Source organism: Trichoderma breve, chromosome 2 (assembly GCF_028502605.1).
Source record: "Trichoderma breve strain T069 chromosome 2, whole genome shotgun sequence".
NCBI lineage: Eukaryota > Fungi > Ascomycota > Sordariomycetes > Hypocreales > Hypocreaceae > Trichoderma > Trichoderma breve.
The window spans coordinates 788,129-804,963 of record NC_079233.1 but is presented as its reverse complement, the minus strand read 5'-3'; the positions used below and the strand labels follow the sequence as shown (position 1 = coordinate 804,963).

Genomic DNA, 16,835 nt, shown 5'->3' with positions numbered 1-16,835 from the left:
CGGCGGAATGATGTTTACCATTGACTCCCATGCCAAAAAAAAAAAAATATGTTTTTGAATGCCTCAATGCGATAGAAATACATGTTGTGAGTGGTCAAACTCACTGGAATGAAAACAGAGACAAGGGAATAAATAAACACAACACAGAATGACTCCAGATTCCTCCTACAAGTCGCATGCAAGCATCTAGTGCGGTGCAAACCTGCCATGAACAATAGATTTCCATCTTGGTATAATGTGATGAAGCAAAGAAATGAAAAGAAAAAAGGCTATCACCAGCTTCCCTTCAATCTCCAAGAAAATCGCAACTTCAAAGTCCCACAACACGCTGCTGCTCCCGTCAAACCCCCAATGAATAATTAATAGTCTAAATATGCCTCCAAATCGAAATCACAATCACATGCATTGTAATACCTCTCTTCTTTTTGTTCTCTTCCTTCCTTCTTTAGCTCATACATTTGAGTCGTTGGCCCTGCCATCCGAACCCGCTTCTGGCTCGTCTCTATAATTTTGATGCGGAGAGTTGCTTTCGTTTCTATTACCACTGCCCACTGAGGCACGGCTGCTGTTGCGTCTCAGCCAGTTTAGTGAGAGTATGCCACCCAGTGTTTCTGAAAATGCAGAGTCCCTGCGAAGATTACGACGCGCAACCAACCCGGGGAACCCCGTGCTCTTCCTCCGCCGGCGGGTGAATTTTCGAGGTGAAACATCTGCGCTTGGGCCTGCCTGACCTGTAACGCTGACGCCACTCATTGCCCTCCCGATTCGGGGCAACAGTGGCGATGATTCGGTCCTTGTTGGGAACGTGGTCGAGCGCATTGGCGAGGTAGGTTCATCCTGGTCTTGCAACTCCCCCCAGATTTCAGCTCGCTCTATCCAACCCAAACTCTTCTTGCGCGTCGGCGTCAGCGGAGTGGTGTCACCGTGCATTACGGGGAATGTCTGGTACGTCGTGGAAGGTAGCTCTTCGTCAATCTCAACTGTGGCTTCTGGGCCCATTAGTGATTCTTCTTCGCCTTCAGTATCGTCAACGAGCCCTAAGCCAGGGGCTAACGAGGACTGACCGACTGCAGGGGCGTGCTGCTCGTCGCTCAGCCGCCATGATAGCGCTAGAACTCCCGAAAGAAGAATGACTGTCCCCAAGGTAATGAGACAGGCGTCGCCCGTTGAGATGAGGCTCGTCTGGTTGAAATAAATTAGACCATCGAGGATGGCAATGATGTTGTATACGCAGAAAACAAGTGGGTATAGGACAGATGTAGAAACCAGCTTCAAGCCACGGTGGAGATAGTACAGCTGGCAGAGTGCTAGAGAAACGAGTCCCAAGACAATGGCCCAGGATTGCCAGCGAAGGAACTGGTTCTTGCCGCCTATCGTCTTGATGAGAAGCTCAACGGCGGATTTCGCAAAGAGTAATGAGTGTGCTGAGAGGTCTCCGCTGATGACACCGTAGCTTATGCCACGGATTAGGCGGAATCTGGCATTGTGAGACAGGCTGGAGAGGCTGCTGACAACATCCGTAACAATCGCAAATGACACGACAAACAGTGCCTGCAATATCATCCAGACGATAAAGGGCTTTCGGGCCAGTAGCTCCAACAGTTCATCCAGCTCGTGGGCTGGAGATGGGATGGCGCCAAAGATGGCAATTAAAACCGCGCCGCTGCTGACGAGCAGAGTGCCGCAGAGCGACCATCGCGTAAAGGGCTCGCTGAGGATGAGCGTCGCGCATATTGAATTGAACACCAAGCCCGCAGCCTGGAGGGTCGATAGGACGGGCAGCGGCAGCGTCGAGATCTGGATGCTGCTCCCTAGGATATTCGCAATGACAAACATGGCCATGCCCAACTGCCACCTCCTCCTCCGATATGGTGGGCGACGAACATCGTGCGGCCCCTTTTCGTCTTCCAATATATGTGATTTTCGCTGCAAGGTGAGGCCTAGACTTTGAACACTAGTCGAGATCAGGCCAACGAGGATTCCTAGCTACCAAGTGTTAGCAAGCGCACCAGCCCGAATATCTCTCTCCTTTGCGTAGAGTGCGTGCATACAGCTATGCTCCCTCCCGGGGAGATGTTCCCAATAGGCCCCATTACACCGTCTCCAGGCCTGTGGTCATCCACCGGTAGATGTGAATAAGAGCGCGCTTGGTCGTCGCATAGGAAAGGGTGCTGGTAGTTGGGCAGCGTTATAGGTTTGGACGGCTAAGGGAGCTGGTGTCAAACGAAACGCCGCAAGCTCAAGCTGCTTCCACCCTTGTTTCCCTCCCTACTCGTGGCTCTGATCGTCAAAGAAAGGCTGTGGTTTTCTCCAGCTCTGTGCAGCCGCCGCTTCCGTCAGCGAAGGTATAGCGGTATTGATCGGGTTCGAGTCGAGTGCACTCTGTCTGGCACTTAGTCTAGCAGGGAATGGTGTGCGTGTTATGGACGTGAAGGTTTGTCGTTGTCGGTTGAAGGTGCCGGCCCCCCAAATCACGGTTATGGTCGCAGACGCAGCGAGTAATTCGCCTGGATTGTGAGACTAAATCAGCTGGGGCCCGACGAGGCAGCGTGCAGAGAAATGCGTTGGCGCTCAATAAAACATGCAGAGCCACCTGACGACGTCAAGCGGTATGCGAATGGAGCATCGCGCGCCGCTGAGCTGCATAGAGGTGCATTTGCCAAGGTAGCCAGTCTGGGAGCTCATGAGTGGCTGGTGGCCGTCACATGAGGTCAGGTGACACTCGTCATTGCCCATTTCCCTTGACGTTTCAGTAAGGTGCCTGTATGTCCCGTACTCGTATTAGTGGCTGGTTAAACAAAGAGAGATCATAAGGTACCTAAGCATAGAACCTCATGAAGAGTCATGCTGAACAAATTGCAACCACATACTCTGGTATACCTTGTTGCTAGTGCCATGATATACATATCTAATTAAATAACAATACCAAAATACAATAATTTCCCGCCGCCTCACTGTTCCCGAGAAGCAGCGATATTGCTCCGCGCTCGTACCAAGCAACCGACAAGCTGTGGCGGTGCGCACTCGCGGCCCCAGAAGTAGGTGCGAGCCAGCGCTCTCAGCTTAGTGGACGTGCTAGTAGCGCAACTCTGGTGCTGTTGCTCCACTGCATCCAAGCAGCATCACAGCTCCGAGATATTACGCTTCATCCCTCACTCAAACTCCCAAAAGCTTCGGCTCCAGACTCTCGCCCAACTCTCCCCCGTCACCTCGTCCACAGCGCTCAAGGCCCAGGTCGAAAGATCCCTCACAGGCCTTGCTGCAGTGAATCCATTCGCAATTCATCGTCCCTCCTACTCCCGATATTTCCCCCCCGCCTAGCACCCAAGATGTCGCAACACGCCTTATCCGATGCTCAGGCAAGTTGCTCTCCAAGCTGCCCGCCATCCCCGCCGCTTGGCCATTTTGCGGCTTCCAAGTGATGAAATTCTGACTAGGTTTGCCTGTGACAGGTCGACAATGAGCTCCGCAAGATGACGGCCTTCATCAAGCAGGAAGCCATGGAAAAGGCCCGCGAGATCGAGATCAAGGCCAACGAGGAGTTCGAGATCGAAAAGTCAAAGCTCGTCCGCCAGGAGACCGACTCCATCGACACCCAGTACGAGAAGAAGTTCAAGCAAGCCACCATGTCCCAGCAAATCACCCGGTCGACCGTCGCCAACAAGACACGGCTCAAGGTCCTCGGCGCCCGCCAGGAGCTGCTCGACAACATCTTCGACGAGGCCCGGAACCAGCTGGCCACGGGCGTCAAGGACAAGGCCAAGTACCAGAAGACGCTCAACGGCCTCGTGCTCGAGGGCTTCTACGCCATGAACGAGCCCGAACTGCAGCTCCGTGCCAAGAAGTCCGATTACGACGCTGTCAAGAAGGCCATTGAGGAGGCAGCCAAGGAGTACAAGAAGGAGGCTGGCCAGGACGTCACGGCGACAATTGACGAGGCCAACCCCCTGGACGACGGAATGTACGTTGCAATAAGGCCATTGATAACCCGTGAAATTTGGGGCTCATTTATTGACTTTTGGAAAACCACAGTGCCGGCGGTGTCATCATCCTGGGCGGAAAGGGAAAGATTGACATTGACAACACCCTAGAGGCCCGGCTGCAGTTGCTGGAGCACGCCGCGGCGCCGGCCGTGCGAGAGAACCTGTTCGGAAAGAACCCCAACCGCAAATACTACGACTAGACTCGCCCCCCGTAATTTACTTGGCAGCTGTATCTTATTACCTTTACACTGGGAAAAGAGGGAACCGATGGAGAGTGGGGGGAAAGGGCAGAGTAGAGGGCCGTCACGTCTGAAAAGAAACTGAGGCATGCATTTTGTCGAATTAGTCTGCGCTTTTTCCTAGTTTAGAAGTTGTATCATATTTCACTACAACAAAGCTTTCTTGAACTCAAAAATCTCCAGTTAAGCAACTTCTCACGCTGATATAGTCATAACCCCCGATATATAATCCCAAAAACACAAAACGCCCTGTTCAAAATCGGCAAACGCAAATATCGACGTCACCAAGTACCAACGCTTGACAGCTGAGCCAACCAGATTCTTTCACTTCTCGCTTTGTTGCTTGGGTATCTTTTGGAAAAACTTGGCCATGTACTCCTGCTGCTTCGGCAAGGACGCCAGGTCCTCGTGGCCGGGAAGATCGAATATGCTCTTCTTGAGCTTTCTGCGCGTGCGAACCGTGTTGGACAAACGTTGCTGAACCCACTCGACGACGCTCTTCGCCTCTGTCCGCGTGATTTTCATGCCCGCATCGTTGATCTTGCGCCAAATCTCCCTGAGCTTTGTGGCGAGCTCATCGATGTCTTGGTTGAACTGTTCTTCGTCTTCTAGACTGCTCAGTTCTGGCGGGGTCCCATCGTCAACGGCGATATCCAAGATGGTTACCATGGCTTTGAGTTCCGCGAAATCGGTTTGGGGCGTAATGTTGAAGTCGTCTTTGTCAAGACGTTCAATGGCATGTCGAACTGTGAAAACATCCTCGGGATGCTTGCGACCAAAACTAGGGTCGTCAAACAAAAATGAAATGGCAAGTCTCCTCCGGATGTCGTGAGTCCTATTATTGCGGATTGACAGGCATTGCAACGCATTAACTCTGATATGCTGAGCTTTAATAGTCGCTTGTAGGATCGAGCATGCATCACCGCACTGAGCAGATTAGTACTCGGAGGTGGTCATATAGATCGAAGAACTATACTTACAAATGAGGCCCATGATGAGCTAGGGATTGCATTGACTAGACTTTCAATTGCGTCTTCGTACACCGTCAATAGGTCAATGTTGTATATTAACAGCTTGTCCATGGACATTCGAAGAAGAGTATGCGATGCGTAGATGGCGGATGCAGCTGACAAGTGTCCCGAGATCATACTTAGAAGCGTCAAAAATGACTCCAGATTTGACCAGTCACGGTCTTGATATGGTTCATTGGTTAATTTTGAGACTGGTATCTCAGAGACTCGAAATTTGATGTCATCGCTAGCCCCGAGTCTCAGGAAGAGTTCCTCCAACCGCTCAGGAGTCAAAAGCCGTTCAACTTGATCAGGGCATCCGTGAATGATGTGACAATATTCACGTCGAATAAGAGAGGATCTCTCAATGCACAACTCATTCAGGATCCATTCGAACAGAGAATCCGGTAGTCCACCATTCTTGGCTAGAATACTCTGAGGAACCCCAGACGTTAAATTCCGTTCCCTTGCTGCCGAGTTTCCTTGAGTTAACAAGGTCCATGGCGACGCAAGCTTTGGAATAGGCGAGCTTGGGGGAACTCTGTAGTCTCTATCGAAGAAACAATATCGACTTTGAGACTGTATTGGCTCCGCCCGCTGGACCGCTCTGATGACCTTGTGAGCATCTTGCCCGCTCTTTTCTTTGACAATATCAGCAAAGGCAAGGTCAAATGATTCTCCTCGTGTTGGAGATGAAGGTCCCGCGGTGTCTGCAGAGGCCTTTGCCTTTAATGAGCTTGCATTTAGGGCATTGTCCAGGCGAGCATCCTTGGCCAGGGCCTTGAGGTCAAACTTGTGCTTCAGTGCACCTTTGGCGGGCGATATAAAAGGCACCGCCGCCGTTCTCTTGGCCCTGGGGGTATCAAATGGTGCTGAAGGCGCAGGCTTGGGCCGTCCTCGCCCAAGGAGAGCGGACAGGTCTTCTAGAGAGTCATCTGAGAAGCCGCCATCGCTAGCATCGTCATCGGAGGCGCCAATTTCCAGAGGGGCTACTCTTCTCGCGACAGGGGTGGCCTTGTAGCTAAGCGGCGAAGATGGAGCAGGCGGTGACGAGCCATGGATTGATGATAGGCGTGAAGACCGCTGTGACGATGGCGTTTGCTGAGAGGATGGCTGGAAGTATGATAGGATGCTCTTGTTGGGTTTCGGTTTTTCAGACATGGCTAGGCAGTTGCCGTGCCCTGTCGGCGGTGTGTGTTAATCTGTCGTATCTTTATTTTCCTCCGTTGCGATGCCTGGTTGCTGGTATATTCCACACTATGAGCTGAGTAGATGCCTTGAAGTTGAAGTCTATCGTGAACGCCAACCAACCAGCGCGTGTGGATGAGGCATGGCGCAGCATCCTAGCTTACCTGATCGGCAGATGTGGCGCAGGCGATGGCAGATCTCTACAGGGGACTTTAGTGGGCGCTGGAACCTCAACATGTGTTCCATTTCTATGTGGAAGTTTGATTGGAGTGTAAACTACAGGCACAACATTGTAGAGCCAGGAGTGGCAGCTACAGATAATTGACTGCTTTGAACAAACTCTCAATGGAATTTTAACGTCACCAACAGTCATAAATTTTCTCTCATTTACTGGTGTTCGGTGATTTACAGAGTTCGGCGATTTATAGGCGCCCTCTGCCTCACTGGCAATAGAAGCTAAGACAATGATAGGCTACTCGTCAAGCTATCACGCAATATATCACGAACGAGAACGACGAAGCTTCAGCATTACGAGCGTCTACTGGCAATAATGACGATCCAACCAGATTCACGCATCCATGGGGTAGGCGATTCGAGCCTCCATCTCTTTCATTTTGTCGCCAAACGATGATTACCGGGTAGCATGCAAATGCAGTCAGCCTCAGCTTAGCACAAGGCCTGTCGACCTATTGGTTGGCTCTGGAGGATCGCCATGCCTGTCCGTTAATCTCCCTTTGAGCTCCGTAATGCTACGCTGGCTTCGGCAGGATCTTCCACCATGCTTCAACCTGAGACGTAGCTTTTAGGGCTGTGCCTCCAGCACAAACTCTGGATGGACGAGAGCCCACGTTGAAATGATGACGCGCGATGCTGACGCTCGCAATCCTCATGGGAGTTGTACCCAGGATTGGGAGCCCCGGTGCCACGCGCCCCCCAAAAACGCAATGTCTCTGTCTCTCACACACGAGAGGCTGGATGTCTTGGGTTGAGAGCCCGTCCAGCCGCAGCTACGTTTGGGCGCCAGTACGAGCGCGTACGAGCATGTACATGCGAGATTCCCGCATCCCCTGCTCGTACAACTCATGCAGGCACTCCGGACTTTGTGCGGACTCCTCCGTTCTCCGTGAGCCATTGCAAGAGATCTGATATCCCGCCTGGGGTGGAGGCTCATTTCGAAACACGTTCTGCGCCGCAATGCCAAGGAGCTGTTAGGTCGTCTGGACGCACATGCCCGCAAGCTTCAACAAGCTTTTTTGCTCGTTTGGACTCGGTAAGGAGTGCGATGGGCGGCGGTTAAAAATAGCAAGCAACAGAAGAAACGACGACAATCCCCTTTCGCAACGAGCAGAGCAGTGGCAGCGGCTAGATCTGCTCGTGTCATCCCTGGAACTTGGGCCGGGTCTTATTTCGGCTACGCGCTCTGGCGGAGAAGGCTCTGGAAGGTCTTCCGGTAGCCGGCCGCCTTGAGGAACGCGAGTTGTTGGCTAGAAATAACATGGCGGGATGGGAAGTTGATCAAAGTCCGTCACCAACGGCGTTGGGTGTCGTCTAAACCCAAGAGCCATCATGTACTACTAGGTAGTAGGTTAGTATTAAGTGGGAGTAGCATATTCTTCCTTTGCGGTGGGTTTTATTAGTAATGTCCGTGGACATAATTCCACCTCCGAAATTGACATCTTCAGCGTTGGCTGCAGGCGCCTGTTGTTGTTTATTAGTATGGAGAGGGTCGTAAAGGCAGCCAGGCTTGGCTCCAGAGCCAAGCATTGGGACCCTGACTCTCAATGTCAGGACCGTATTCCACAAACATACAAGCACGCACAGGAGTGACTTGCATTGCCTGGATCCCCTGGTCAAGGCAATCCCTTTCCGTGGAACCACCCCTGAACAGACCCTCTTGGCGCAATCGCCAAATTTCCCTTCCGTACAAATCAGGTCGGCACGAAGCGGACGGACAAGGTTCAATCAGGTTTGGAAAAGGGCGAAAAAGGGCTCTCTCGGGCTCGTTTATAGAGTCTGGATTTGAAGATGCGCGTGAGCGAGCCAGTGAGAAGCATTGGATGCAGAGCGGCCGCTGCTGAAAAAGGGGCCTTGATAGTCCATATTCAATTGCTGCCAATAGAAGCCGCCGTACAGGCATGCAACACTCGATACAGGTCCATATTTCGCGATTTTTATGTGCCAATGCGGCAGCACTTATCCCGGTCTGAGCACTTTATTGAGACTGAGAAGCAGCAGGGCTGAAATGGTGCCTGGACAATCTCCTCATGATGGAGCAGATACCTGTAAGGCGCTTGGCGGAGTAAGCATGTGTAGAGCAGATACGAAGCGGTGGTAGCATCAAGACGGGCATTAGCTGTTTGGATCGTCAAACAAGCGTCCAGCACTGGCCAATGCTCCAGAGATCAACTGTCCAGCTTTTGCTGCAGCTGAAACGGATTCCTCAGCTGGGCAAGAATGCACGCGATGAGCAACCAGTCGAAATCCAAGTAGTTCTTAAAAAGTACTCGTAAGCGTCGTCAATTGACGCGCAGGGGATTGCTCAGCGCATCTCACGGCAGTCATGGTAGCTATCGTGATAGATCCATGGATTGTAATTTATGAACCGCAGAGCACCCCCACCCGCCATCCCCTGGGAGGAATCCACTGTCTCAGCGATGGACGTGCGCCCCTATTCGCGACGAGGGCTGGGTCTGAGTCCGAGTACTTGTACATACAGTGCTGTACCAGTACAATACAGACACTCAGACGAGCAATTGTGGTGATGAGTTGGCCCGCGGCTCTGGCAGAGAGTGCAAAGCCTCCAGCCTCTGCCGAAAACTCTGTCATGTCGAGCGCCTCTTCGGCAGTAACAGACGGAAGAAACCTAAAGAAACCGCCCACACTCGGGCTTATACGCCATCTAGACGCTGACACATGGCGGCGCCCTTTGTAAGCAACCACAAACCTCGATGACGGAGCGGGAGCCTCGTATTTGTCGTGAATTTATCCGCTGCGAATCCGGTGCTTCAGAGCGTTCCGGCGCAAACACTGCCTCCTCCGCCCGGCCTTTTACTGTACTAGGTAATTAGGCTATGCGGAGCGCCTCATGACAATTGGGGCTTTCGTCCACTCCGAAGTCGATCAGGAGGCGTCGGCGCCACAGTTTAAAAAAAAAAAAACTTGTAAATGCTGCTAAGAGGTGATAAGCGTCATCAATTCGCGCTTTGGATTCCGCGGACTTTTGGGCTAAAGAAAAAAAGGCTTTTCTGCGTGAGCATTGTTGCAGCGGCGGAGGCACAAGAGGAACGGGTTGGTGTCGATGACATCCCTGCCCGTGGCTGGTAGTGGCAGGTGGCAGGTACAGATACATACGGTCGCGGGTGCTACCCAGGCAGGATTCGCAGCGCCCCAACCCGCTGGCACTCCGGTGCTTCAGGCAAGTCGAGCGCCAGACACCAGGGGCTCAACTCCGTCATCGAGGCCGTACAAGTACGGTGCTCCAGGTACCTGGCTAGAGGCGGTACCTGAACTTTTCGCATGTGCCCGGACATAAAGTATTAGACCACTCCGTCCACTCTGGCCTTATTCCGGGGAGGGTCCCACGCTGTCCATATTGCGTGCACTGGCTACGGGAATACATACAAGGGCCTATTGCCTCCTCCAAGGGGTAGGGCGATCTAGCCTCTGGATCGCTGTCTTAGTATCGCCCGTTGTCCGCTGCATTGCGGTGCGAATTGATTGCGCTCGCGTCAATCGCTGGTTGACGGATGGCGAGGCCGTGCAGGATAAAGGCACTGACGGAAGGCCGGGCTGGGCACAGGGAAAAGGCCACGGGACACCGGACCTGCTGCATATTGCATATTACGCAACCAAAGCAGCAGCTGGCAAAAGACACGATGACGACGTTTGCTGCAAGTAGGATGAGGCCAAGGACCGATTTGGCAAGCAACATGAAGCCACGGATTACACGCAGGTTTGGAATACAAGGTCGTAGAGCCCGCAAGTACAGGCCGCTAGGGAATACTTTGGGGAACGGTGCGGACTCATCGGCGCTGCAAGTCCCCATGCTGACCAATTTCATCTCCATGCATTGCACCTCACTTGGCACCTCCAAAAGGCATGGGATTGCATTTGCTCCCGCATTGCAGAAGAACCATCCAAGCGCCGCCTCCCCCGTGTATGCACCCGCTAAACCCGCTGCACCCTCTCCCCTCCATCTGGGTTTATTTTATTTTATTTTATTCGATTTTATCATAGCATTATTTTGTACTGCTGTCCTCTGGAGTGGGGAATATCGCCTTGTCTGTGCCCATCGGATTCGGTCGGTCGGATGGTCCGGGAACTAAAACAGTTCAACTGCCACAGCGCCGTAACCTCCGCTAAAATCGCTGCCTCTCTTTTTTTTTTCCTTGTCCCGTCACCCAAGCCCAGCCCACGCCACAGGCCCGGCGGTAGTCGATCGGAAATCCTTCATTCTGCCACTCGTATTACTCTTCACCCTCTTCTCTCCTACACGTCTCCGCCCCTTCTCCTCTTGCAACTCCAAACCCATCGTCCCCTGTGACGACACGTGCATCGACAACTGCGTCGAGTCCTGGTGCGCTTCAGCCCTTCGTACCTCAGGGATCCCTCTGTCGCCTCCCGTCTGCCGCTCGCTCGCTCGCTATTTCGCATCGAATCGTGCCCTCGACGCCTGGGCCGTGTGTTCCGCCCCCGATTTCCTTCGTCGAGCCTCCAGTTTACGACTGCATCGAAGCGACTCTGTATCTTTCCAACGCTGATTGCGCCGCTCATTTCACGGCCTCGCTCAATTCCGACCTGGCTGGCCATTTACGGCTGAACGGGCGCTTGCCCGCGACACCACAGTCACAATGACGACCACGATTCCACCACCGCCGCCGCCGCCTCCCGATGAGAGCACCAATCCCACTTCACCCAAGTCAAAGCTCTCACAGACCCAGAGGGCGAGATGGGCCACTCGTAAGATGACGGTCAAGAGCAGCGCGAACAAACGCTCGTCGCTGCTGAACCGCATGCATAATCGGACGCAGTCCAGTGCCAGTGAGAAGCGCCGCAGTGGCGCTCCTCCACCGGGCCAGAACCCAGATGGTGATGATGGCCAGGATGATGAGAACCCTAAGCAAAATGGTGACGCTGCTGGCTCTGATGACGGCTCTGAGGATGACCAGGACAACCGTTATCTGTTTTTCAACCTGCCACTCCCCGATGAGCTTCTGGAAGAAGGCCACCCCATCACCGAGTATCCGCGAAACAAGATCCGAACCGCCAAGTACACCCCGTTGTCGTTTGTTCCAAAGAACATTTGGTTTCAATTCCACAATATTGCCAACATCTTCTTCTTGTTTCTGATCATCTTGGGCGTACGTATCTCCTTTCAAACCTCCCTTCGTTTCCCCTCCACCTCTCCCCCTAATTTTAACCATGTCTTCTTCTGCAGTTCTTCTCCATCTTCGGTAGCGTTAATCCCGGATTGAACGCTGTTCCCCTGATTGTCATCGTCTGTCTTACTGCCATCAAAGACGCCATTGAAGATTACCGACGAACCGTTCTCGACAACGAGCTAAACAATGCACCCGTTCATCGACTTCACGGCTGGACCAACGTTAATGTTGAAGAAGACAATGTCTCAGCTTGGAGAAAGTTCAAGAAAGCCAATTCTGCCTTCTTCGGGCGTATATGGCGCGCCATTCAGAGCACGTGGTCTAAGAAAGCTCGTGCTGAACGCCAGAGACGCAAAATGCCTGTTGTTGAAGACGAGCCTCGAGCTTCGATTGAAACTGTCCGGACCAGGCGGGCCACGCGCGATTCCATCTCGTCGCCATTTGAACGCCGCGAGTCCATTGTCTCCAACTCCGACGATATCCAGATGACCCCCGTAACTTCGCCCAAGCCCAACGCCATTCACTTCCAGCTTCCCGAGCAGGGCGAAGACGCCAAACGAGCCAACGCCATTTCCACCATGAAATCGGATCTCATCAACTACGATTGTCAAACTCAGGGCGCCCGCTTTGGAAAGGATACTTGGAAGAACATTGTGGTTGGTGATTTCGTGCGTATCTATAAGGACGATGAGCTTCCTGCCGATGTCATCATTCTGGCCACTTCGGATCCCGACGGCGCTTGCTACGTTGAAACGAAAAACTTGGACGGCGAAACAAATCTCAAGGTCCGACAGGCTCTTCGCTGTGGACGTGGCATCCGACATGCCCGAGACTGTGAGCGTGCTCAGTTCCGCATTGAAAGCGAGGGTCCGCATCCCAACCTGTACAAGTACAACGGTGCCATTCGGTGGCAGCAAAAGGTTCCCGGCTACCTGGATGACGAACCCGAGGAAATGACTGAGGCAATTACTATCGATAACCTGATGCTGCGAGGATGCAACCTCCGAAACACTGAATGGATTTTGGGCGTCGTCGTCTTCACCGGACACGACACCAAGATCATGATGAACGCCGGTGTCACCCCCAGCAAGCGTGCCCGCATCGCCCGAGAAATGAACTGGACCGTTATTTGCAACTTCATTATCCTCTCCATCATGTGTTTGCTCGCGGCCATTGTCAGCGGCGTGTCTTGGGCCAAGAGTGATGCTTCCCAGCACTTTTTCGATTTCGGTTCTATCGGCGGAAGCTCTGGCGTTACTGGTTTCATCACCTTTTGGGCGGCCATTATCGTCTTCCAGAACTTGGTTCCCATTTCCCTCTACATCACGCTTGAAATCGTGCGAACCCTGCAGGCCATCTTCATCTTCAACGACGTGGAAATGTATTACGAGCCGATCGACCAGCCCTGTATTCCCAAATCCTGGAACATCTCCGACGACGTTGGCCAGATTGAGTACGTCTTCTCGGACAAGACCGGCACGCTCACCCAAAACGTCATGGAGTTCAAGAAGGCTACCATCAACGGACAGCCATATGGTGAAGCCTGGACTGAGGCTCAGGCTGGTATGCAGAAGCGTCTGGGTGTTGATATCGAGAAGGAATCCGAGAGGATCCTCGCTGAAATCGCCGAAGCCAAAGTGCAAGCATTGATTGGTCTCCGCAAAATCTACGAAAACCCATATCTCCACGACGATGCCGTTACTTTTATCGCACCCGACTTTGTCGCTGATTTGGCTGGTCACCACGGAACCGAGCAGCAGCAGGCCAACGAAAACTTCATGCTCGCTTTGGCTCTTTGCCATACCGTCATGGCCGAACGCACGCCTGGAGACCCGCCTTCTATGATCTTCAAGGCTCAATCCCCCGACGAAGAGGCTTTGGTCGCTACGGCTCGTGATATGGGCTTTGTTGTATTGGGCAACAATTCTGATGGTATCAATCTTGACGTCATGGGTGAAGAACGCCACTATCCTCTCCTCAACACTATCGAGTTCAACTCCACCCGAAAGCGAATGAGTACAATTATCCGGATGCCTGATGGTAAAATTATGCTGTTCTGCAAGGGTGCCGACTCGGTCATCTACGCCCGACTCAAGAGGGGCGAGCAAAAGGAGCTGCGACAGGTCACTGCCGAACACTTGGAAATGTTTGCTCGCGAAGGTCTGCGTACCCTCTGCATCGCCCAAAAGGAACTCACCGAACAGGAATACCGTACATGGAAGAAGGAACACGACATCGCCGCCGCTGCCCTGGAAAACCGTGAAGAGAAACTCGAGGCTGTTGCCGAGCTTATCGAACAGGATCTTATGCTTCTTGGAGGTACTGCCATTGAAGATCGTCTCCAAGATGGCGTGCCCGATACTATTCAGCTACTTGGTGAGGCCGGTATCAAGCTCTGGGTTCTGACCGGTGACAAAGTCGAGACTGCTATCAACATTGGTTTCTCCTGCAACCTGCTCAACAACGATATGGAGCTCATTCGCATCCAGGTCGACGAGGAGGCCGCTGAAGGCGAAGGCGCTGAAGACATATTCATCTCTCACATCGAGAAGCAGCTGGATGAGGGCCTGAAGTCGTTTGGCTTGACTGGTGGCGAGGAAGACCTTGCTGCAGCCAAAAAGAGCCACGAGCCCCCAGCTCCTACTCATGGATTGGTCATTGACGGTTTCTCGCTTCGATGGGCCTTGGATGACCGCCTGAAGCAGAAGATGCTCCTCCTGTGCAAGCAATGCCGATCCGTCTTGTGCTGCCGTGTCAGCCCTGCGCAAAAAGCTGCCGTTGTGTCCATGGTCAAGAATGGATTGGATGTCATGACGCTGTCTATTGGTGACGGTGCCAATGATGTTGCCATGATTCAAGAGGCCGATGTCGGTGTTGGTATTGCTGGTGTTGAGGGTCGACAGGCTTCCATGTCTTCTGACTATGCCATTGCCCAATTCCGATTCTTGCAGCGACTGGTGTTGGTTCACGGACGCTGGTCATACCGCCGCTTGGCCGAGTGTATTCCCAACTTTTTCTACAAGAACATGGTCTGGACTTTCAGCATTTTCTGGTTCTCCATTTACACCAATTTTGACATGACCTATCTCTTCGAGTACACCTATGTCCTGATGTTTAACCTGTTCTTCACCTCGATTCCTGTTGCCATCATGGGCATCCTCGACCAGGACGTTTCGGATTCCGTCTCATTGGCCGTACCCCAGCTGTATCGCCGTGGTATCGAACGACTGGAATGGACACAGAAGAAGTTTTGGTGAGTTTTTGTTTCCTCTCTAATCTCATCTGTCCTTGTGTTTATATAAAACTAACAATGCAATAGGCTATACATGCTTGATGGTATCTACCAATCCGTCATGGTTTTCTACATCCCATATCTGCTCTTTATGCCTGCTCGACCCGTGACGATGAACGGCCTAGGATTGGAAGACCGGTACCGATTTGGAGCCTATATTGCACACCCTGCCGTCTTGACCATCAACGCATACATCTTGATGAACACGTACCGATGGGACTGGCTCATGCTCCTTATTGTGGCTCTCAGTGATATCTTCATCTTCTTCTGGACCGGCATCTACACATCGTTCACTTCGTCTGACCAGTTCTACGGAGCCGCCAAGGAGATTTATGGTGAGGCCACTTTCTGGGCCGTCTTCGTGCTTGTTCCCGTCATCTGCCTTTTCCCGAGATTTGCCATCAAGTCTCTGCAGAAGGTCTTCTTCCCCTATGATGTGGACATTATTCGAGAGCAGGAGAGGCTGGGTGCCTTTGCTCATCTCAAGACGGAAAGCACCACGGTTGAGGCCGTCAGCGACGAGAAGAGCCAAAAGTCCAAGTCGTCCAGCAGCTCACGCCGGGCGGCGAAGCACGCTCAGTATGAGAGCGTCGACGAAGACTTGCGACCCATCTACCCCCCGTCGACAGTGACACGAACAACGACGCAAAACTATCACAGCCAGACTGGCAGTGACAGCACCAACTACACTGGCAACCGCTTCTCTCTCGAGGTGCCAGCGCAACAGACCCGACCAAGCATGGACCGAGCCAGGCCATCGTATGATCGAATGCGCCAGTCAATGGACCGCATACGATACAGTTACGAGGCCAGCAGTGACTTCACCTCTGCTGCGCGACTGTCTCGCATCGAGTCAAGTCGGTCCCATGCTGCCTCGGGCCTTACTTCGCGGCTGCGCGGGCTGTCATTGACTAAGAGCAATAATGTATAGACATGGCTGGACAAGAAAAAAATAATACCCGCCTCTTTTTTTTTCGTTGTATATTTACATCACGACCAGTCTTTCTATCTTCCCACCTCTAGTTCACATCTTTTTAATGTCCCCGCTGCAGAGATGCGTGGTGTTTACGCATCTGCATCGGGCCATTCATGCTTTTGATGATCTGCATGAGCGATCTATGAATTGCTGCCCTCTTACCGCCTTTGTTAATGACAATCCCGCATATAGGTGTGCATTGGAAACAATGCACAGTTACCACAAAAAAGAAAGACCAAAAAAATACTCGGATGCGTGTAAATGTGTAACACGTGCCACCACAATACGACCTGCCATTCAACGGTAGGAGGAGAAGAAAGAATGAGAAAGAAGAAGAAATAAAGATAAGAGAGGCCGCCGTTGAGGGGGATAGGTTGTCTCAGCCTGTGAGAAAAATGGGGGAGAGGCCTGCCTTTATTATTTTGCATGGCGTTTGAAAGGGAACCGGAGAACTATGGGTCTGCTTGCTTTGCTTTTTTTGGTTGAAAGATATATTCCTGTTTTTTCTGATTCCGCTTTATCGCTTCGTTTCTCTCATTTTCTCCTCTTGTTTTCCTTTCTGCTTCGTTGTCTTCTTTTTTCCTTTTACTCTTATTTTGCTTTTTGCATTCTAGACCTGAGTAGCGACGCACTCATTCCCTCAAAGAGTATATTTTGCCCTTATTATTACACATGTACTTGATCGAAAGGCGGGGGAGTAAGAAAGAGACTTAGGGGAGAGCGCTGGGGGAAGTTGGTCTTTTCTCATGTTTTTGCCTTTTTTTAC

General features: G+C 52.2%; 4 protein-coding genes across 4 annotated transcripts; 2 read left to right on the top strand and 2 right to left on the bottom strand.

Annotated features, from left to right (window-relative positions):
- Window positions 1-450: 450 nt before the first annotated feature.
- T069G_02514 (magnesium transporter NIPA domain-containing protein) lies at window positions 451-2,093 on the bottom strand (the record flags this gene model as incomplete). The annotated part of the gene is made up of 2 exons (XM_056169724.1): window positions 451-1,986; window positions 2,052-2,093. The coding sequence occupies 2 exons, from the start codon at window positions 2,091-2,093 to the stop codon at window positions 451-453; spliced, it is 1,578 nt and encodes a 525-aa protein (XP_056030616.1).
- Window positions 2,094-3,329: 1,236 nt separating this feature from the next.
- Window positions 3,330-4,183, top strand: T069G_02513 (ATP synthase (E/31 kDa) subunit domain-containing protein; the record flags this gene model as incomplete). The annotated part of the gene is made up of 3 exons (XM_056169723.1): window positions 3,330-3,359; window positions 3,453-3,961; window positions 4,033-4,183. The coding sequence occupies 3 exons, from the start codon at window positions 3,330-3,332 to the stop codon at window positions 4,181-4,183; spliced, it is 690 nt and encodes a 229-aa protein (XP_056030615.1).
- A 363-nt stretch (window positions 4,184-4,546) lies between these two features.
- Window positions 4,547-6,393, bottom strand: T069G_02512 (uncharacterized protein; the record flags this gene model as incomplete). The annotated part of the gene is made up of 2 exons (XM_056169722.1): window positions 4,547-5,149; window positions 5,203-6,393. The coding sequence occupies 2 exons, from the start codon at window positions 6,391-6,393 to the stop codon at window positions 4,547-4,549; spliced, it is 1,794 nt and encodes a 597-aa protein (XP_056030614.1).
- Window positions 6,394-11,270: 4,877 nt separating this feature from the next.
- On the top strand, window positions 11,271-16,024 carry T069G_02511 (cation transport ATPase (P-type) domain-containing protein; the record flags this gene model as incomplete). Its single annotated transcript, XM_056169721.1, has 4 exons — window positions 11,271-11,780; window positions 11,858-15,054; window positions 15,121-15,852; window positions 15,895-16,024. 4 exons carry the CDS (start codon window positions 11,271-11,273, stop codon window positions 16,022-16,024), a joined length of 4,569 nt encoding a protein of 1,522 aa, XP_056030613.1.
- Window positions 16,025-16,835: the final 811 nt, after the last annotated feature.